The following is a 23752-nucleotide window of genomic DNA, read 5'->3' on the forward strand; positions in this document are numbered from 1 at the left end:
TTTTTCCAGTCGGACCCGGAATCCAATAGGCAACATCCCGGTTGCTGGCTCACCGCTAAGCTACCTGCCACCCCACATTCACACTAATCATTTCTAGAGGTTAACTTCAGAACATGCGCATATATACTGTCAAGTGAAGTTTGTGATTTAGGCCTATATCCATTTTGTTAACCCATAGGATGGTAGTCCCTTGCAGCACATCTCAAACCTGACCCTGATATTGAAGACCAGTTCAAGCGAGTGCACTGAACGGGTGTGTGCTTGGAATCTGCTCGGTATGGTAAAATACCTTGGCAGAGGAAAATGCTGGAGCAACGAATGAAGACTGTCTTACAAGCTGACATCAAAGGTCAAGTTGTGACATCTCCTACCTGGCTTTTTTTAATTTTAATGTGTTTTGACACTTGAGTTCATGTTGGAAATTGGAAGGGGAGACAGGCAAATGGGGGCGAGACAGTGGGAAGGGAGGACACAGATTGAACTCTGGTCAAACGACTGAAGTATTGCATTTCATAGTTTTCTCTGTTGACATGGATAATGTGCACAATGTTTATTTGGAGAATTTTGTGCAATTTTAATATTTGCAATGCAATGGTGATGCCTTTCAGAACAACTTACGCTGAACAAAAGTATAAATGCATCATGTGAAGTGTTAGATGTTTCATGAGCTGAAATAAAAGGTCCCAGAAATGTTCCATATGCACAAAAGGCTTATTTCTCTCAAATGTTGTGCACACATTTTTTACATCTCTGTTAGTGAGCATTTCTCCTTTGCCAAGATAATCCACCCACGTGACAGGTGTGGCATATCAAGAAGCTAATTAAACAGCATGATCATTATACAGGTGCACCTTGTCCTGGAGACAATAAAAGGCCACTAAAATGTGCAGTTTTGTCACATAACACAATGCCACAGATGTGTCAAGTTTTGTGGGAGTGTGCAATTGCCATGCCGGCTGCAGGAATGTCCACCAGAGCTGTTGCCAGAGAATGTTCATTTCTCTACCGTAAGCCATCTCCGACATCGTTTTAGAGAATTTGGCGGTGTATCCAACCGGTCTCACAACCACAGACCACGTGTATGGCATGTATTTGCTGATATCAACGTTGTGATGTGGTATGTGGTTATGGTATGGGCAGGCATAAGCTACAGACAATGAACAGAATTGCATTTTATTGATGGCAACATGAATGCACAGAGATACCGTGACGAGATCCTGAGGCCAATTGCCATTCATCTGCCGCCATCACCTTATGTTTCAGCATGATAATGCATGGCTCTGTCGCAAGAATCTGTACAGAATTTCTGGAAGCTGAAATGTCCCAGTTCCTCCATGGCCTGCATATTTACCAGACATGTCACCCATTGAGCAAGTTTGGGATGCTCTGGATGAACATGTACAACACCGTGTTCCTGTTCCCACCAATATCCAGCAACTTCGCACAGTCATTGAAGCGGAGTGGGACAACATTCCACCGGCCACAATCAACAGCATGATGAACTCTATGCAAAGGAGATGTGTTGTGCTGCATGAGGCAAATGGTTGTCACACCAGACACTGACTTGTTTTCTGATCTATCCCCTACTTTTTTTTTTTTAGGTATTTGTGACCAACATATACCTGTATCTCTATTCCTAGTCACATGAAATCCATGAATTAGGGCCTAATGAAAATATTTAAATTGACTGATTTCCTTATGAACATGGACTGTAACTCAGTAAAATCTTTGAGATTGTTTCATGTTGCGTTTTATACACTGCTCAAAAAAATAAAGGGAACACTAAAATAACACATCCTAGATCTGAATGAAATAATCTTATGAAATACTTTTTTCTTTACATAGTCGAATGTGCTGACAACAAAATCACACAAAAATAATCAATGGAAATCCAATTTATCAACCCATGGAGGTCTGGATTTGGAGTCACACTCAAAATTAAAGTGGAAAACCACACTACAGGCTGATCCAACGTTGATGTAATGTCCTTAAAACAAGTCAAAATGAGGCTCAGTAGTGTGTGTGGCCTCCACATGCCTGTATGACCTCCCTACAATGCCTGGGCATGCTCCTGATGAGGTGGCGGATGGTCTCCTGAGGGATCTCCTCCCAGACCTGGACTAAAGCATCCGCCAACTCCTGGACAGTCTGTGGTGCAACGTGGCGTTGGTGGATGGAGCGAGACATGATGTCCCAGATGTGTTCAATTGGATTCAGGTCTGGGGAACGGGCGGGCCAGTCCATAGCATCAATGCCTTCCTCTTGCAGGAACTGCTGACACACTCCAGCCACATGAGGTCTAGCATTGTCTTGCATTAGGAGGAACCCAGGGCCAACTGCACCAGCATATTGTCTCACAAGGGGTCTGAGGATCTCATCTCGGTACCTAATGGCAGTCAGGCTACCTCTGGCGAGCACATGGAGGGCTGTTCAGCCCCCCCAAAGAAATGCCACCCCACACCATGACTGACCCACCGCCAAACCGGTCATGCTGGAGGATGTTGCAGGGAGCAGAACATTCTCCACGGCGTCTCCAGACTCTGTCACGTCTGTCACATGTGCTCAGTGTGAACCTGCTTTCATCTGTGAAGAGCACAGGGCGCCAGTGGCAAATTTGCCAATCTTGGTGTTCTCTGGTAAATGCCAAACGTCCTACACGGTGTTGGGCTGTAAGCACAACCCCCACCTGTGGACGTCGGGCCCTCATACCACCCTCATGGAGTCTGTTTCTGACCGTTTGAGCAGACACATGCACATTTGTGGCCTGCTGGAGGTCATTTTGCAGGGCTCTGGCAGTGCTCCTCCTGCTGCTCCTTGCACAGAGGCGGAGGTAGCGGTCGTGCTGCTGGGTTGTTGCCCTCCTACGGCCTTCTCCACTTCTCCTGATGTACTGGCCTGTCTCCTGGTAGCGCCTCCATGCTCTGGACACTACGCTGACAAACACAGCAAACTTTCTTGCCACAGCTCGCATTGATGTTCCATCCTGGATGAGCTGCACTACCTGAGCCACTTGTGTGGGTTGTAGACTCCGTCTCATGCTACCACTAGAGTGACAGCACCGCCAGCATTCAAACGTGACAAAAACATCAGCCAGGAAGCATAGGAACTGAGAAGTGGTCTGTGGTCACCACCTGCAGAACCACTCCTTTATTGGGGGTGTCTTGCTAATTGCCTATAATTTCCACCTGTTGTCTATTCCATTTGCACAACAGCATGTGAAATGTATTGTCAATCAGTGTTGCTTCCTAAGTGGACAGTTTGATTTCACAGAAGTGTGATTGACTTGGAGTTACATTGTGTTGTTTAAGTGTTCCCTTTATTTTTTTGAGCAATGTAGTATTCAAATGTAAAGAGACCATGTTGCTGTAACATTTTATCGGTTTTGGCATGTTGTCTTAAAGCAATATAGGCGTTTTGCAGTTATGTAATGCAGTATGAGTTCTGGGAACAATCCTTAAAGCAGCAGTGATCTTGTATCAGCAATGCTGTCTGCGCAGGCTCCTCTCTAACCCACCACTTTTCCATTGCACCCTTTCTTTCCTGCATTCTCTTCTCTTAACCACCCTAATACTTCCCATATCATTTGCTCTCTTTCCCGCTCCTCTCTTTTCCACGCTCTCCCCAACTACTCTCACTTTTTTTCTGGTGCTTCCAGCTGTGGAGTTGGCTAGAGTAGGGCCCTATAAAATTCAACAATATTCAATATGTATTGTAGGTAATTAACTTAATGTATTGACCTTATTAGAAAATGAATTAATTTGCTTTATCATAAGACATTAAAAAAATGCATCAGTGAATTGTATTTTCCTGCAAAGTTTTGAAACTGCACAGAATGTGTGCGCATGTCTACACTTTGTGTAGCCATTAACGATTGATGCTAATGATATCAGTCTTCTGGTAAACATGCAAAGGCTTTCCAAAAAACTTTCTCAATTAAATGTAGCCTATACCTACCTGGCAGAATGATATCATGATTTTTTTGCATCAATCCAGTGTCCATTTGTTTTGAAAACTCTGCAGTCACATGAGTACAACAGAAAAATTGCTAACCAAACAACGGTCTCTTGCTGGTTGGCGAAAAACTAAAACGTAATCCGGCAGAAATTAAAAGAGATTTTATAGGGCCCTACTAGAGCAGAGCTGAGGCAAGACCGCTGAAAACACCAGAGCGTTTCCATCTGAGGTCCCGCATGTGAGTTTCGTCGCAGCTGCGGAACGCCATGCCCCCCTGTTCCCTGGGATGTAACTACCCTGGGAGCTTTTTAAATACTTAGTCAGAGTGCAATGATTTTGCCCGTAGGACCTGAGACGTAGGTTGTAACCCCGGACATTATATCCGGGGTGTGAAAGGAAGGCCGGAAAAATTGTTAGGCTTAGGTGGCTGGAGTCTAACAGAATGGCTACACAGACTGAGTTGATCCTTGTATGTTATTTACATTTTTGGCCTGTCTCTAGGCTCACTCACAGGACTCTACACACTTCAACACACACAATATGTACACACATTGATACTGACTCACACATATTTAGCAGATGTTATTGCGGGTGTAGTGAAATGCTTGTGTTCCTAGCTCCAACAGTGCAGTAGTGTCTAACAATTCGCAACAATACAATCATCCAGAAGGCGAGGTCAGTACAGGTGCATCAAAGCTGGGACCGAGAGACTGAAAAACAGCTTCTATCTCAAGGCCATCAGACTGTTAAACAGCCATCACTGAGTGGCTTGAGTGGCTGCTGACAACATACTGTCTCAAATCTCTAGCCACTTTAATAATTAAAAATTGGATGTAATACATGTATCACTAGTCACAGTATATCTCATATGTGTATATACTGTACTCTATACCATCTACTGCATCTTGCCTATGCCGCACAGCCATCGCTCATCCATATATTTATATGTACATATTCTTTTATTTTACCCGTTTTTTCTCCCCAATTTCGTGATATCCAATTGGTAGTAGTTTTGGTCGAGAAGGTCGAGAGCCATGCATCCTCCGAAACCCAACCTAGCCGCACTGCTTCTTGACACAATGCACATCCAACCCGGAAGCCAGCCGCACCAATGTGTCGGAGGAAACACCGTACACCTGGCGACCTGGTCAGCGTGCACTGCGCCCGGCCTGCCACAGGAGTCGCTAGTGCGCGATGAGACAAGGATATCCCTGCCGGCCTAAACCGGACGACGCTGGGCCAATTGTGCGTCGCCCCATGGACCTCCCGGTCGCGGCCGGCTGCGACAGAGCCTGAGCTCGAACCCAGAATCTCTGTTGGCACAGCTTAGACCATTGCGCCATCCGGGAGGCCTCATATGTACATATTCTTATTCATTCCTTTACACTTGTGTGTATAAGGTAGTTGTTGTGAAATTGTTAGATAATACTGCACGGTCGGAACAAGAAGCAAAAGCATTTCGCTACACTCGCATTAACATTTGCTAACCATGTGTATGTGACCAATAAAATTTGATTTGACATCTGAAAGTAAAATAATGGAATTAAGAAATATAAATATTAGAGAGAGCAATGTTGGAGTGGTGTTGACTAAAATAGAGTAGAATAGAATACAGTGTATAGAGATGAGAACTAAAGCAGTATGTAAACATTATAAAAGTGTATGTATATAGGGCAGCAGCCTCTAAGGTGCAGGGTTGCGTAACCGGGTGGAAGCCGGCTAGTGATGGCTATTTAACAGTCTGATGGCCTTGAGATCTTAACTGTTTTCAGTCTCTCTGTCCCAGCTTTGATGCACCTGTACTGACCTCGCCTTCTGGACAATAGCGGGGTGAACAGGACGTGGCTCGAATGATAGATGTCCTTTGATCTTTCTGGCCTTCCTGTGACATCGGGTGCTGTAGGTGTCCTGGAGGGCAGGTAGTTTGCCCCTGGTAATGTGTTGGGCAGACCGCACCACCATCTGGAGAGCCCTGCGGATGCGGGCAATGCAGTTGCCATACCAGGCAGTGATACAGCCCGACAGGATGCTCTCAATTGTGCATCTGTAAAAGGGTCTTAGGGGCCAAGCCACATTTCTTCAGCCTCCTGAGGTTGAAAAGGCGCTGTTGCGCCTTCTTCACCACACTGTCTGTGTGGGTGGACCATTTCAGATCGTCAGTGACGTGTACGCTAAGGAACTTCAAGCTTTCCACCTTCTCTACTGCGGTCCCGTCGATGTGGATAGGGGCGTGCTCCCTCTGCTGTTTCCTGAAGTCCACGATCATCTCCTTTGTTTTATTGACGTTGAGTGAGAGGTTGTTTTCCTGGCACCACTCTCCCAAGGCCCTCACCTCCTCCCTGTAGGCAGTCTCGTCATTGTTGGTAATCAGGCCTACTACTGCTGTCGTTTACAAACTTGATGATTGAGTGTGAGACGTGCGTGGCCACGCAGTCATGGGTGAGCAGGGAGTACAAGAAGGGGCTGAGCACACACCCTTGTGGGGCCCCTGTGTTGAGGATCAGCGAAGTGGAGGTGTTTCCTACTTTCAACACCTGGGGGCAGCCCGTCAGGAAGTCCAGGATCCAGTTGCACAGGGCAAGGTTCAGACCCAGGGCCTGGATGAGCTTGGAAGGTACTATGGTGTTAAATGCTGAGCAATAGTCAATGAACAGGATTCTTACATAGGTATTCCTCTTGTCCAGATGGGTTAGGGCAGTGTGCAGTGCGATAGCGATTGCATCGTCTGTGGATCTATTGGGGTGGTAAGCAAATTGAAGTGGGTCTAGGGTGTCAGGTGAGATAGAGGTGATATGATCCTTAACTAGCCTCTAGTCATTTTGTTCAGTTACCTTTGCATTCTTGGGTACAGGAACAATGGTGGACATCTTTAAGCAAGTGGAGAAAGCAGACTGGGATAGGAGAGAGAGATTGAATGTGTCCATAAACTCTCTAGCCAGCTGGTCTGCGCATGCTCTGAGGAAGCGTCTAGGGATGCCGTCTGGGCCGGCAGCTTTGCGAGGGTGAACACACTTAACCTCTATGGGCTAGGTGGGACGCTTGCTAAGTTAACATACACTTACGTTGGAGTCATTAAAACTTTCTTGTAAATTAACTATAGTTTTGCCAAGTCGGTTAGGACATCTACTTTGTGCATGACACAAGTCATTTTTCCAACAATTGTATACAGACAGATTATTTCAATTATAATTTACTGTATCACAATTCCAGTGGGTCAGAAGTTTACATACACTAAGTTGACTGTGCCTTAGAAAATTCCAGAAAATGAAGTCATGGCTTTAGAAGCTTCTGATAGGCTAATTGACATAATTTGAGTCAATTGGAGGTGTACCTGTGGATGTATTTCAAGGCCTACCTTCAAACTCAGTGCCTCTTTGCTTGACATCATGGGAAAATCAAAAGAAACCAGCCAAGAACTCAGAAAAAAATTGTAGACCTCCACAAGTCTGGTTCATCCTTGGGAGCAATTTCCAAACGCCTGAAGGTACCATGTTCATCAGTACACAAAAAAAATGCATGAAATTGTATGAAATGTATGCATTCACTACTGTAAGTCACTCTGGATAAGAGCGTCTGCTAAATGACTAAAATGTAAATGTAAATGAACAATAGTACGCAAGTATTAACACCATGGGACCACGCAGCCGTTATACCGCTCAGGAAGGAGACGCATTCTGTCTCCTAGAGATGAACGTACTTTGGTGCGAAAAGCGCAAATCAATCCCAAAACAACAGCAAAGGACCTTGTGAAGATGCTGGAGGAAACAGGTACAAAAGTATCTATATCCATGTAAAACGAGTCCTATATCGACATAACCTGAAAGGCAGCTAAGCAAGGAAGAAGCCACTGCTCCAAAACTGCCATGAAAAAGCCAGACTACGGTTTGCAACTGCACATGTGGACAAAGATTGTACTCTTTGGAGAAATGTCCTCTGGTCTGATGAAACTTTATCGAACAAAAAATGCATGTATTGTGTAACATGATGTCCTAGGAGTGTCATCTGATGAAGATTGTCAAAGGTTAGTGCTGCATTTAGCTGTGTTTTGGGTATTTGTGATGCATCTAGTTGCTTTGAAAATGGCTGTGTGATTATTTCTGGCTGGGTACTCTCCTAACAATCTAATGTTTTGCTTTTGCTGTAAAGCCTTTTTGAAATCGGACAACGTGGTTCGATTCAGGAGAGGTGTATCTATAAAACGGTGTAAAATAGTCATACGTTTGAGAAATTGAAGTTATAGCACTTATGAGGTTTTGTATTTTGCGCGACACGATTCCACTGGCTGTTGACTAGGGTGGGACCTTACCCAGAGAGGTTAACAATGGTAAGGTGACTGGGAATATGGCCGAATACAAACAGTGTAGTTATTCCCTCTGTAAAGCAATCAAACAGGCAAAACATCAGTACAATGACAAAGTAGAGTCGCAATTGAACTACTCAAACACAAGACATATGTGGCAGGGTCTACAGAAAATCAGACTACAAAGGGAAAACCAGCCACGTCATGGACACCGACGTCTTGCTTCCGGACAAGCTAAACCCCTTCTTCGCCCGCGTCGAGGATAACACAGTGCCACAGACGCAGCCCGATACCAAGGACAGTGGGCACTTCTTCTCCGTGGCCAACGTGAGTAAGACATTTAACCTGTTAGGGCTAGGGGGCAGTATTGACACGGCTGGATAAAAAACATACCCGATTTAAGCTGGTTACCACTCCTACCCAGTAACTAGAATATGCATATACTTATTACATATGGATAGAAAACACCCTAAAGTTTCTAAAACTGTTTGAATGGTGTCTGTGAGTATAACAGAACTCAAATGGCAGGTCAAAACCTGAGAGATTCCTTTACAGGAAGTGGCCTGTCTGACCATTTCTTGAACTTCTTTTCCATCTCTATCATTTACTAAGGATCTCTGCTCTAACGTGACACTTCCCACGTCGTCCATAGGCGCTCAGAGCCCGGGAAAAAACAGAATGTCGTCATTCCAGCCCCAGGCTGAAACACATTATCGCCTTTCTCAAGTGGCCGATCAAGGGACTCTGGGCTTATGCGCGTGACCCGACCGCCCCCGCCTTTGTGATTTTTTTCCTCTGTTTGCCGAAAAGGAGATTCCCTGTCGGAATATTATCGCTTTTCTACGAGAAAAATGGCGTAAAAATTGATTTTAAACAGCGGTTGACATGCTTCGAAGTACGGTAATGGAATATTTAGAATTTTGTCACGAATTGCGCCATGCGCGCGACACTTCTTTACTATTTCGGATAGTGTCTGGAACGCACGAACAAAACGCCGCTATTCGGATATAACGATTGATTATTTTGGACCAAACCAACATTTGTTATTGAAGTAGCAGTCCTGGGTGTGCATTCTGACGAAGACAACAAAAGGTAATCAAACTTTTATAATAGTAAATATGATTACGGTGAGTGCTAAACTTGCCGGGTGTCTAAATTGCGAGCCCGTGATGCCTGGGCTATGTACTTAGAATATTGCAAAATGTGCTTTCACCAAAAAGCTATTTTAAAATCGGACATATCGAGTGCATAGAGGAGGTCTGTATCTATAATTCTTAAAATAATTGTTATGCTTTTTGTGAACGTTTATCGTGAGTAATTTAGTAAAGTGTTAGCGAATTCCCCGTAAGTTTGCGGGGGGTATGCTAGTTCTGAACGTCACATGCTTATGTAAAAAGCTGGTTTTTGATATAAATATGAACTTGATTGAACAAAACATGCATGTATTGTATAACATAATGTCCTAGGGTTGTCATCTGATGAAGATCATCAAAGGTGAGTGCTGCATTTAGCTGTCTTCTGGGTTTTGGTGACATTATATGCTGGCTTGAAAAATGGGTGTCTGATTATTTCTGGCTTGGTACTCTGCTGACATAATCTAATGTTTTGCTTTCGTTGTAAAGCCTTTTTGAAATCGGACAGTGTGGTTAGATTAACGAGAGTCTTGTCTTTAAATAGCTGTAAAATAGTCATATGTTTGAGAAATTGAAGTAATAGGATTTTTAAGGTTTTGAAAATCGCGCCACAGGCTGCAAGTGGCTGTTACGTAGGTGGGACGAATTCGTCCCGCCTAGCACAGAGAGGTTAAAAGCTAAAATCCTTATTTGGTGAAACTGCCGCGTCCGTTTGTGATATTACAACAGAGGTTACTGCAAACAACAAACAGTTTTTATAAAAAAAAATGTACATCATTGAACGCGCAATAGAACAGCAGAATATGTACTGCAACCACTCTACCTGACGTTCTTTGGCTCTGTTTCATCAACAAAACAAAAATGACAGTTTAACTAAATGCGGATTCGAGCTTTAAGTCTTTTAATTTGCACTCAAGGAGTGTGTTGGTTTAGCAGTACTCCAGACACATTTTCCCCCTGATGGCACTGTAGCCCATCACATTTTCAGTTGGTAGCACCAGCCTGTTTATTTGGTCCCACCAAAATTGTTGCGACATCACAAAATGGAAAAAAGAGCCATCATCTTATAAAGACATTCACAGTGCTACTGAGATGGTATGATTCAAGAAAATGTTTAATCTAAACCAGTGATTGTCATGAATCTTGGGGTTACAATTACCATATTTTTGCTATATTTTACTTTCAAAATAGGGCTCCAGAATGCAGTTGTCTTTTATTCAATAGAGATTGATTTGCTTACATATTTTGTGTGTACGCTACAAATAGGCTATCACATAGGCTAATTCATTTCTGGCCAATTCACCACGTGAGGAAGTGGAAACAAAAATGTTAGCTAGATCGCTAAATATAATATGCTGCTAGTTAGATTGGTTAATCTAATAGTAAATGTAATGTCCTAAAAACCTTGCAGCATGCCTGTATTGGCCTATGCATTCACCGCAAATGGCACTTTCTAGGGCTTGGCAGTATACTGTATTTTACGATATACCGGTATTGATGCAGGGACCGGTTTGTGTTTTACTTGACCTTCTATAACGGTATTTGAATGTTTGGTTTGTTAAATGTGATATGCCGTGTGTAAGGTCCATTTTTATCTTTTGCTCCGCTACTTGAGTCATCGCTCTCCGCTCTCTCTCTCCATGTTGCTTTCCACACAGACCTAGACCCCGCCTGTGTCACTGAAGGAGCACATTTGTTGTTGCTTGACCACGAGACACTTGCTTTCAGTCTGCATGGTCAATGCAGCATATGCAACAATGTTGATGACAATGATGCTGTTTCCACTCTGCGTCTTAACCTGTTAGGGCTAGGGGGCAGCATTTGCACGTCTGGATAAAAAAAAATGTACCCGATTTAATCTGGTTACTAATCCTACCCAGTAACTAGAATATGCATATACTTATTATATATGGATAGAAAACACTCTAAAGTTTCTAAAACTGTTTGAATGGTGTCTGTGAGTATAACAGAACTCATTTGGCAGGCAAAACCCTGAGACATTTTCTGACAGGAAGTGGATACCTGATGTGTTGTATTGACTTTAAACCTATCCCATTGAAAAACACAGGGGCTGAGGAATATTTTGGCACTTCCTATTGCTTCCACTAGATGTCACCAGCCTTTACAAAGTGTTTTGAGTCTTCTGGAGGGAGATCTGACCGAACAAGAGCCATGGAACGATGATGTCCCATTAGACACCTGGCGCGCGAGTTCATGTTGGGTACCCTCGTTCCAATACGTTATAAAAGAGTATGCATTTGTCCACCTTGAATATTATTCATGTTCTGGTTAAAAAAGGCCCTAATGATTTATGCTATACAACGTTTGACATGTTTGAACGAACGTAAATATATTTTTTCCCCTCGTTCATGACGAGAAGTCCGGCTGGCTTAGATCATGTGCTAACAAGACGGAGGTTTTTGGACATAAATGATGAGCTTTTTTGAACAAAACTACATTCGTTATGGACCTGTGATACCTGGAAGTGACATCTGATGAAGAGAATCAAAGGTAATGGATTATTTACATAGTATTTTCGATTTTAGATCTCCCCAACATGACGTCTAGTCTGTATCGCAACGCGTATTTTTCTGGGCGCAGTGCTCAGATTATAGCAAAGTGTGATTTCCCAGTAAGGTTATTTTTAAATCTGGCAAGTTGATTGCGTTCAAGAGATGTAAATCTATAATTCTTTAAATGACAATATAATATTTTACCAATGTTTTCTCATTTTAATTATTTAATTTGTGACGCTGACTTGACTGCCGGTTATTGGAGGGAAACGATTTCCTCAACATCAATGCCATAGTAAAACGCTGTTTTTGGATATAAATATGAACTTGATAGAACTAAAAATGCATGCATTGTCTAACATAATGTCCTAGGAGTGTCATCTGATGGAGATTGTAAAAGGTTAGTGCATCATTTTAGCTGGTTTTATGGTTTTGGTGACCCTGTCTTTGACTTGACAAAACATTACACACAACTCTTGTAAATGTACTGTCCTAACATACTCTAAATTTATGCTTTCGCCGTAAAACCTTTTTGAAATCGTAAAACGTGGTTAGATTAAGGAGATGTTTCTTTCAAAGGGTGTAAAATAGTTGTATGTTTGAAAAATTTGAATTTTGACATTTATTTGGATTCAAATTTGCCGCTCTTGAAATGCACCTGCTGTTGATGGAGTGCACCACGGGTGGCACGCTAGCGTCCCACCTAGCCCATAGAGGTTAATATAAATCCACAAGTGTTATATAATTACACTTCATTTGTATTTGTTTACATCTGCAAACAACTAGTTTATTTTCTTAGCAAGTTGTGGCTAAATCGTGTTAGCGGCTAATGCTAATTCCTAGTTATCTGGCTAGCTAGCTAATAAATGTACTGTCAGAGCAAACGTAGCTAGCTATACAACCTGATACCAGTGATGGTTTAAGCCTAAATCAGCATGTTTTGTGCAACAGTATCTTCTAAACCATAGAGGATTAGGCGAAGCACAAATGTTACCAACATGAAGTAGCTAAGAGAGAACATTTGAACCTCTCTGGGCCAGTGGGACGCTTGCGTCCCACCTACTTAACAGCCAGTGGAATCCCGTGGCGCGTTATTCAAATACCTTAGAAATGCTATTACTTCAATTTGTCAAACATATGACTATTTTACAGCATTTTAAAGACAAGACTCTCGTTAATCTAACCACACTGTCCGATTTCAAAAAGGCTTTTCAACGAAAGCAAAACATTAGATTGTCAGCAGAGTACCCAGCCAGAAATAATCAGACACCCATTTTTCAAGCTAGCATATGTCACATAAACCCAAACCACAGCTAAATGCAGCACTAACCTTTGATCTTCATCAGATGACAATCCTAGGACATTGTTATACAATACATGCATGTTTTGTTCAATCAAGTTCATATTTATATCAAAAACCAGCTTTTTACATTAGCATGTGACTAGCATGTTTACATTTACATTTAAGTCATTTAGCAGACGCTCTTATCCAGAGCGACTTACAAAATGGTGCATTCACCTTATGATATCCAGTGGAACAACCACTTTACAATAGTGCATCTAAATATTTTAAGGGGGGGGGGGGGGTTAGAAGGATTACTTTATCCTATCCTAGGTATTCCTTAAAGAGGTGGGGTTTCAGGTGTCTCCGGAAGGTGGTGATTGACTCCGCTGTCCTGGCGTCGTGAGGGAGCTTGTTCCACCATTGGGGTGCAAGAGCAGCGAACAGTTTTGACTGGGCTGAGCGGGAACTGTGCTTCCTCAGAGGTAGGGGGGCCAGCAGGCCAGTGGTGGATGAACGCAGTGCCCTTGTTTGGGTGTAGGGCCTGATCAGAGCCTGAAGGTATGGAGGTGCCGTTCCCTTCACAGCTCCGTAGGCAATCACCATGGTCTTGTAGCGGATGCGAGCTTCAACTGGAAGCCAGTGGAGAGAGCGGAGGAGCGGGGTGACGTGAGAGAACTTGGGAAGGTTGAACACCAGACGGGCTGCGGCGTTCTGGATGAGTTGTAGGGGTTTAATGGCACAGGCAGGGAGCCCAGCCAACAGCGAGTTGCAGTAATCCAGACGGGAGATGACAAGTGCCTGGATTAGGACCTGTGCCGCTTCCTGTGTGAGGCAGGGTCGTACTCTGCGAATGTTGTGGAGCATGAACCTACAGGATCGGGTCACCGCCTTGATGTTAGTGGAGAACGACAGGGTGTTGTCCAGGATCACGCCAAGGTTCTTAGCACTCTGGGAGGAGGACACAAGGGAGTTGTCAACCGTGATGGCGAGATCATGGAACGGGCAGTCCTTCCCCGGGAGGAAGAGCAGCTCCGTCTTGCCGAGGTTCAGCTTGAGCTGGTGATCCGTCATCCACACTGATATGTCTGACAGACATGTGACTAGCATTCCCACCGAACACTTCTGGTGAATTTACTAAATTACTCACGATAAACGTTCACAAAAAACATAATTATTTTAAGAATTATAGATACAGAACTCCTCTATGCACTCGATATGTCCGATTTTAAAATAGCTTTTTGGTGAAAGCACATTTTGCAATATTCTAAGTACATAGCCCAGGCATCACGGGCTAGCTATTTAGACACCCGGCAAGTTTAGCACTCACCAATATCAGGTTTACTATTATAAAACTTTGATTACCTTTTGTTGTCTTCGTCAGAATGCACTCCCAGGACTGCTACTTCAATAACAAATGTTGGTTTGGTCCAAAATAATCCATTGTTATATCCGAATAGCGGCGTTTTGTTCGTGCGTCCCAGACACTATCTGAAATGGTAAATCAGGGTCGTGCGCATGGCGCAATTCGTGACAAAAAAAATCTAAATATTCCATTACCGTACTTCGAAGCATGTCAACCGCTGTTTAAAATCCATTTTTATGCCATTTTTCTCGTAAAAAAGCGATAATATTCCGACCGGGAATGTGCATTTAGCTAAACAGAGGAAAGTAAACAAAGCTTTCGGTCGACGCGGGCACGAGCCTGAGTCTCACAGTACTGTAACCAGCCACTACCCAAACGCGCTACTTTTTTTCAGCCAGAGCCTGCAAAGCCACGATTCAGCTTTTTACCGCCTTCTGAGACCCTATGGCAGCCGTAGGAAGTGTCACGGGACAGCTAAGATCCTCACTCTTCAATAAACAGAGACAAGAAGAACGACACCTTGTCAGACAGGCCACTTCCTGCATGAAACCTTCTCAGTTTTTTGCCTGCCAAATGAGTTCTGTTATACTCACAGACACCATTCAAACAGTTTTAGAAACTTTAGGGTGTTTTCTATCCATATGTAATAAGTATATGCATATTCTAGTTACTAGGTAGGTGTGGTAACCAGATTAAATCGGGTACGTTTTTTATCCGGCGGTGTAAATACTGCCCCCTAGCCCTAACAGGTTAACAGTTTTAGAAACGTTGGAATGTTTTCTATCCAAATCTACTAATTATATGCATATCCTAGCTTCTGGGCCTGAGTAGCAGGCAGTTTACTTTGGGCACGCTTTTCATCCAGAGGTGAAAATAGTGCCCCCTACCCTAGTGAGGTTAAAGTTAGAGAGGGAGATATAATACTCCAGCTTCAGATTTTTGCAATTTGTTCCAGTCATTGGCATCAGAGAACTGGATGGAAAGGCGGCCAAAGAAAGTGTTGGCTTTGGGGATGACTAGTGCGATATACCTACTGGAGCGCATGCTACGGGTGGGTATTGCTATGGTGACCAGTGAGCTGAGATAAGGCGGTGCTTTACCTAGCAAAGACTTATAGATGACCTGGAGCCAGTGGGTTTGGCGATGGATATGTAGTGAGGGTCAGCCAACAAGAGCATACAGGTCGCAATGGTGGGTAGTACAGGTCGCAGTGGGGGGGCTTTGGTGATAAAACCGATGGCACTGTGATAGACTACATCCTGTTTGCTGAGTAGAGTGTTGGGGGCTATTTTGTAAATGACATCGCCGAAGTCAAGGATCGGTAGGATAGTCAGTTTTCCGAGGGTATGTTTGGCAGAATGAGTGAAGGAGGCTTTGTTGTGAAATAGGAAGCCAATTCTAGATTTCATTTTGGATTGGAGATGCTTAATATGAGTCTGGAAGGAGAGTTTACAGTCTAACCAGACACATAGGTATTTGTAGTTGCCCAAGTATTCTTGTCCAAGTCAGAACCGTCCAGATTAGTGATGCTAGTCGGGCGGGAAGGGGCGGGCAGCAATCGGTTGAACAGAATGCACTTAGTTTTACTAGCATTTAAAAGCAGTTGGAGGCTTTGGTGATAAAAACCGATGGCACTGTGATAGACTACATCCTGTTTGCTGAGTAGAGAGTTGTATGGCGTTGAAGCTCGTTTGGAGGTTTGTTAGCACAGTGTCCAAAGAAGGGCCAGATGTATACAGAATGGTGTCGTCTGCTGAGAGGTGGATCAGAGAATCACCAGCAGCAAGAGCGACATCATTGATATATACAGAGAAAAGAATCGGCCTGAGAATTGAACCCTGTGGCACCCCCATAGAGACTGCCAGAGGTCCGGACAACAGGCCGTCCGATTTGACACACTGAACTCTATCTGAAAAGTAGTTTGTGAACCAGGCGAGGCAGTCATTTGAGAAGCCAAGGCTATTGAGTCTGCCGATAAGAATGCGGTGACTGACAGAGTCGAAAGCCTTGGCCAGGTCGATGAAGACGGCTGCACAGGACTGTCTTTTATCGATGGCGGTTATGATATTGTTTGGGACCTTGAGCGTGGCTGAGGTGCAGCCATGACCTGCTCGGAAACCTGATTGTATAGCGGAGAAGGTACTGTGGAATTCGAAATGGTCTGTGATCTGTTTTTTAACTTGGCTTTCAAAGATTTTAGAAGGGCAGGGCAGGATGGATATAGGTCTATACAGTTTGGGTCTAGAGTGTCTCCCCCTTTGAAGAGGGGATGACCGCGGCAGCTTTCCAATCTTTGGGGATCTCAGACGATACGAAAGAGGTTTAATAGGCTAGTAATAGGGGTAGCAAAAAGTTTGGCGGAAAATTTTAGAGAGGGTCCAGATTGTCTAGCCCAGCTGATTTGTAGGGATCCAGATTTTGCAGACTTGCAGCTGTAATTGCTGCAAAAGGTGGCTCTACAAAGTATTGACTCGAATAGTTATGCACGCTCAAGTTTTCTGTAAAAAAATAAAGATTCTTATTTGTTTCACAATAAAAATTAAAAAAATATTTAGCATCTTCAAAGTGGTAGGCATGTTGTGTACATCAAATGATACAGATCCCCCAAAAATCTATTTTTATTCCAGGTTGTAAGGCAACAAAATAGGAAAAATGCCAAAGGGGTGAATACTTTCGCAAGCCGCTGTGTGTATATTTTTTTTAGGACAATAATTTCCTCCTCATATTGTAGCCTACAATGTGTCTCTGCACGCACACCTTGGCCTAGGCCATTGATGGATTTAAGACAAGGTCGTTTTTATTGAGTTCAGTGTCAAAGTAGTCCGTCATTTATATCATTTGTGCTTTATTAAAAAAGGTTCTGCTAGTCTCCAGTCATGTTAAATGACTTAATTGCATGAAATGTGTTTATAAAAAGGACACATTTTTCCGGGATCCTAGGCTACTAAAAATGTTTGCAACTTCTGTAAGTGCCTCAATTCTGCTGCTCAATGCCACTACGTAATTGCAATATAAGTTGTTTTTATTCTTTTTTTGTTGTCATGCGTTCTGGTCCCTCAGAGCTCCCCAGGTCCCAGCCCCCCCCCCCCCCCCCCCCCCCCAAATTAAGCACTGGTATTAGTTTTTTTACATATACTAAATAATACAGTAAGTACGACTCAGAATATGTTCTTCTGAAATGGGCTACATTTTCTTCATATTATGCTTCTTTAGACCTGCTTAAAATTAAATTATTTATTGTGATGGTGTACAAGCCACATCAGTGGCTTGTAGGTACGCGTGGAAGCCAGAGATGCGTAATGTGTTTGTTAATTAACTGTCAATTAATGTAAGACAGGCAGTTATTTGAATGACAATCATCGGCTGACAAAATGTCATGACCGCCACAGCTCTAATCAGAACGCATTTCTTTCCATCTGCTCTTCCACAAGCCTACTCTGAGCGCACAGAGAGAAAGGGCACAGGGGCAGGGCAGACACTTTCATGCAGAGATAAGGAAAATCATGCACTTCAGGCTACTGTTTGACCAAATACTGTAATGTATCCCAACAAGACTTTCCTTGTCTGTCAAGGCAGTGTCCTCTTTACCCTTACGTTTGATATGTTGAATATTCCATGTGATTCAACTGGGGCTGTCGGAGAGTTAAGCCCAACATTTGCAATGATCTCAATATAACTTGGGCTCTATAAATACATGCAGGTCAAGCTATGGAGATTCTCCGAGTGCACCCACATGTGGGCCCTGCTTGATAGGAGTGCTCCGGTTCTTTCGGCCTCTCGCCCTCACACAGTCAACTCCAACTTTTACACTAGTGATCACAACCCTTCTGCCCTGCACTCTACTTACCCATTACTGTACATTGCTGCACAATGACACCCACATAGTTGTAGAAATTTCTGTAGATGATCTTTGCACAGGAGATATGTTATTGTGATATGATTGCCTTGTAAACTTGAGGTTTTAGAATTGTATGAGTTATTTATTTGAGTATATATCTCTCTCACTCACTCACTCACTCACTCACTCACTCACTCACTCACTCACTCACTCACTCACTCACTCACTCACTCACTCACACACACACACACTCAGAGTACCAGTCAAAAGTTTGGACACCTACTCATTCCAGGATTTTTCTTTATTTTTACTATTTCCTACATTGTAGAATAATAGTCAAGACATAAACTATGAAATAACACATGGAATCAAGTAGTAACCAAAAAAGCATTAAAGAAATCAAAATATATCTTATATTTGAGATTCTTCAAAGTAGCCACCCTTTGCCTTGATGACAGCTTTGCACACTCTTTGCATTCTCTCAACCAGCTTCATGAGGTAGTCACCTGGAATGCATTTCAATTAACAGTCATGCATTAAAAGTTAATTTCTGGAATTTGGGCCAATCAGTTGTGTTGTTACAAGGTAGGGCTGGTAAACAGAATATAGCCCTATTTGGTAAAAGACCAGGTCCATGTGATGGCAAGACCAGCTCAAATAAAAAAGACATGAAGGTCAGTCAATCTGGAAAATATCAAGAAATGTGAAAGTTTATTCAAGTGCAGTTGCAAAAACCACCAAGCGCTATGATGAAACTGGCTCTCTTGAGGACCGCGAGAGGAAAGGAAGAGCCAGAGTTTCTTCGGCTGCAGAGGATAAGTTCATTACCGTTACCAGCCTCACAAATTGCAGCCCAAATAAATGCTTCAGAGTTCAAGTAACAGACACATCTCAACATCAACTGTTCTGAGGAGACTGTGAATCAGGCCTTCATGGTCAAATTGCTGCAAAGAAACCACTACTAAAGGACACCAATAAGAAGAAGAGACTTGCTTGGGCTAAGAAACACGAGCAACGGACATTAGACTGGTGGAAATCTGTGCTTTGGTCTGATGAGTCCAAATTTTAGGTTTTTGGTTCCAACCGCTGTGTCTTTGTGAGACGCATATTAGGTGAACGAATGATCTCCGCATGTGTGGTTCTCACAGTGAAGCGTTGGGGTGCTTTGCTGGTGACACTGTCAGTGTTTTATTTATAATTCAAGGCAAATCATGGCTACCACAGCATTCTGCAGCGATACGCCATCCCATCTGGTTTGCACGTTGTGGGACTATCATTTGTTTTTCAACAGGACAATTACCCAAAACACACCTCCAGGCTATGTAAGGGCTATTTGACCAAGAAGTTGAGTGGTGGATTGCTGCATCAGATGACCTGTCCTCCACAATCACCCGACCTCAACCCAGTTGAGATGGTTTGGGTTGAGTTGGACCGCAGAGTGAAGGAAAAGCAGCCAACAATTGCTCAGCATATGTGGGAACTCCTTCGACTGTTGGAAAACATTCCAGGTGAAGCTGGTTGAGAGTGCCAAGAGTGCAAAACTGTCAAGGCAAAGGGTGGCTCTTTTGAAGAATGTAAAATATATTATGATTTGTTTAACACTTTTTTGGTTACTACATGATTCCATATGTGTTATTTCATAGTTGAGGTCTTCACTATTATTCTACAATGTAGAAAATAGTAAAAAAAATAATCTGTTGAATGAGTAGGTGTCAACTTTTGACTGGTACTGGTTGTGTGTGTGTGTGTGTGTGTGTGTGTGTGTACTCAACATGTAAAGTGTTGGTCCCATGTTTCATGAGCAGAAATAAAAGATCCAAGAAATGTTCCATATGCACAAAAAGCTTATTTCTCAATTTTGTGCACAAAATTGTTTACATCCCTGTTAGTGAGCTTTTCTCCTTTGCCTAGATAATCCATCCACCTGACGGGTGTGGCATATCAAGAAACTGATTAAACAGCGTGAGCATTACACAGGTGCACCTTGTGCTGGGGACGAAAGGCCACTCTAAAATGTGCAGTTTTGTCAAACACCACAATGTCACAGATGTCTCAAGTTGAGGGATCGTGCAATTGGCATGCTGATTGCAGGAATGTTCTCCAGAGCTGTTGCCAGAAAATGTAATGTTCATTTTTCTACCATAATCTGACTAAGTCATTTTATGGAATTTGGCAGTATGTCCAACCGGCCTCATAATCACAGACCACGTGTGACCACACCAGCCCAAGACCTCCACATCTGGCTTTTTCACTTGGGGGATCGTCTGAAATCAGCCACCCAGACAGTTGATGAAACTGAGGAGTATTTCTGTCTGTAATAAAGACCTTTTGTGGGGAAAAACTATTGTTATTGGCTGGGCCTGGCTCCCCAGTGGGTGAGCATTGCTCTGAAGTGGATGGGCCCCTTTCCTTATGCCCTCCCAGGCCCACCCATGGCTCTGCTCCTTCCCAGTCATGTGAATTCCATAGATTAAGGCCTATTGAATTTATTTTAATTGACTGATTTCCTTCTATGAAGTGTAAATTGGTGAAATTGTTGCGTTTTATATTTTTGTTCTGTGTGTGTATATGTATATGTGTGTGTATATGTATATGTGTGTGTGTGTGTATGTATGTATATGTGTGTGTATCTGCTAAATGACTTAAATGTAATGTAAATATATATATATATATATATATATATATATATATATATATATATATATATATATATATATATATATATGATTTTCTTCTATGTATGTTTTATGTGTCCTTGACACACTGGTGACCACAGATATCTATCCAAACATCATTGCTATGGGCTTTCCTGCAGAACGACTTGAAGGAGTGTACAGAAACAATATAGACGACGTTGTACGGTGAGTAATGGCCGCTCATGACCTCGTCTGGTGAGGAATCTGTAATGATTGCGTCTAGAATGTATTTTGTGACTAACATTAGACAAAGCAATACAAGTTCATAAAGTATCCTGAGGTGTAGTGTCAAATATTTTGCGCCGTTGTCTATTTTGTAGCGTGTCATTACATGCATTACATTGTCAATTTCTCTAGTTGTATAATGTTCTGAATGTAACTCTGCGCCTCAACAGGTTTCTTGACTCAAAACATAAAAGCCATTATAAGATTTACAATCTGTAAGTATACCACAAAACGCTTACATGCTAATATCAATGTTTTGTTTACAAATAAATTGCTCCTTCATGACCACTGACTCAAATCCTTCCCATTTCAGTTGTGTAGAACGACACTATGATGCTGCCAAATTTAACTGCAGAGGTACGCCATCAAAAACATCCCTGACACTTCACTGTCACCTATCACATTTAAGTTTTTAGAGCCAGGTGGCTGAAAGGGAACTTTGTGTATTTATTTATATTTTTCTCTCTCCACCCTCCAGTTGCACAGTACCCCTTTGAAGACCACAATCCACCTCAGCTAGAGCTCATCAAGCCATTCTGTGAAGATCTGGACCAGTGGCTGAGCGAGGATGACAATCATGTGGCGGCCATCCACTGCAAGGCAGGGAAGGGGCGCACTGGGGTGATGATCTGCGCCTACCTCCTGCACCGCAGCAAGTTCCAAGAGCCCCAGGAGGCCCTCGACTTCTATGGGGAAGTGCGGACAAGGGACAAGAAGGTCAGTGACTTGCCATGGTTGGAGACTACGCTAGTACTCAGTGCGTGAAATCTCATAAAAGCAGAATAGGTCTAGATCTTCTTTGTTTTGTCCTAGACCTGCCTTGATCTCAATACTTAATTTCCAAGACATATTTTATATTTTTTACAATCTGTATATCCTACTGTGTGGTAATTATTAAATGATGAGTTAATTCCCTAGCATAGACTGTTTTTTGTTGTTTTTCTTTTCAGGGAGTGACAATCCCGAGCCAACGGCGCTATGTGTACTACTACAGCCACCTGCTGAAGAACAAGCTGGACTACAAGCCAGTGGCTCTGCTCTTCCATAAAATGGTGTTTGAAACGCTGCCAATGTTCAGCGGAGGCACCTGCAGTGAGTCACTTTCATGTTTAACTTCACCTCTGACCCAGGGCGTAACTCTTTAAACGAATTGGCAGGCTCTGAGTGTGCATACGGTCACCCACATTAGTAGAGAGTCATTATATACTTTACATTGAAGCCAAGCTCTTGATCAGTTGCTTGTGCTCTTTAAGAAAAATGGTTAGTTATTAATGAGAGACAAAATAGATGACAATCTCTACTCTCAGCTGCATTCATCAAGGCTGGGTTTTACCTGCGTATCCGAATTGTATGTTATTTTCTGCAGTTCAGAGGATGAATGCAGTACGTCTCAATTTGTTTCAAAATAACAAGTCACCAAGGACCTCTCACAGAGATTATTTTTGATAGTTTTTTTTATTCTCAATACTTAATCTTCTTGTAAAAGAACTGCATTTATTATTGATGTTCAAGGATTTTCAGAAACTGCACAAGTTTGTTCGCACAACTCCTAGCTCAAGTAGACAGATTTTCACCACCAATCTTTAGTCAAACAACTCAAATGATCTATCCTATGTCTTTCATCAAATTGAAATGTGCATTGCTATGCATGTGCAGCTACTGTATGTATTTTGCTTGGCTAAACTTCTCTGTGAAACAATTATTTGAATATTTTTCCATTTTGGTCCTGTTTCTGGTTTAATGTGCCTGAGTCACAGATCATCTTTCCTTTTGGTGTTTATCAATGCGTCACTTGTTTCCTCTTTGAGTTCTCTTTGATGTTCTCACCTAACACCTGAATGTGCTCAACTGCTCTGCACTCACCCTTCTCTTTCCCTCTAACACTCCCTAAAGAGGGCCCTATTCTGAGTTTGATGTTCCCTTTTTACGTAGACCTAGATACTTACATCATGTTACTTGTTAGCACTCAATCTAAAGTGTCAGCTAAATGCTGAGGTGTATTGAGTGAGAAGCTAATTTTGAGAACTAGACTTTCAATGGGACTAGCATATAATACTAACATATAAGACATTTCTCATTGGTGAATGCGCATTTTAGAAACAAACAGGCTAGATGCAGCCTTCTACAATGGGGATTTGAGACGTTCTTGGACTATCTAACGTTAGTCTGAAGTTCCCACGTTTTTTTTCTTCCTGTGAATTATTAATGTACCGCACCATGTGTCCTGTGTCTTGTTAACTAGTTTTGAGTTATCTCCATTTGAATGCCAAGTATGTTGTTTCTAGATGTGTGGCTGCGTATGTACATAATTGATAATCTAGCATATACAGGTAACTGCCAAAATAAAGGAAACTCCAATATAAAGTGTCTTCTCAATACGCCGTTGGGCCACCACGAGCCAGAACAGCCTCGATACATCTTGGCATAGATTCTACAAGTGTCTGG

General features: G+C 42.7%; 1 protein-coding gene across 2 annotated transcripts in view; it reads left to right on the forward strand.

Moving 5' to 3' along the window:
* LOC106607213 (phosphatidylinositol 3,4,5-trisphosphate 3-phosphatase and dual-specificity protein phosphatase PTEN) overlaps window positions 1–23752 on the forward strand; it is a 40665-nt gene that overhangs the window by 3935 nt on the left and 12978 nt on the right. For both annotated transcript variants that reach the window (XM_014203949.3, XM_014203940.3), the window contains exons 2-6: window positions 21163–21247; window positions 21478–21522; window positions 21621–21664; window positions 21786–22024; window positions 22258–22399. In XM_014203949.3, coding sequence (XP_014059424.1) covers window positions 21163–21247; window positions 21478–21522; window positions 21621–21664; window positions 21786–22024; window positions 22258–22399 — 555 coding nt within the window. The remainder of the gene's footprint in view (window positions 1–21162; window positions 21248–21477; window positions 21523–21620; window positions 21665–21785; window positions 22025–22257; window positions 22400–23752) is intronic.

The sequence above is a fragment of the Salmo salar genome, chromosome 01 (assembly GCF_965601325.2).
Source record: "Salmo salar chromosome 01, fSalSal1, whole genome shotgun sequence".
Classification (NCBI taxonomy): domain Eukaryota; kingdom Metazoa; phylum Chordata; class Actinopteri; order Salmoniformes; family Salmonidae; genus Salmo; species Salmo salar.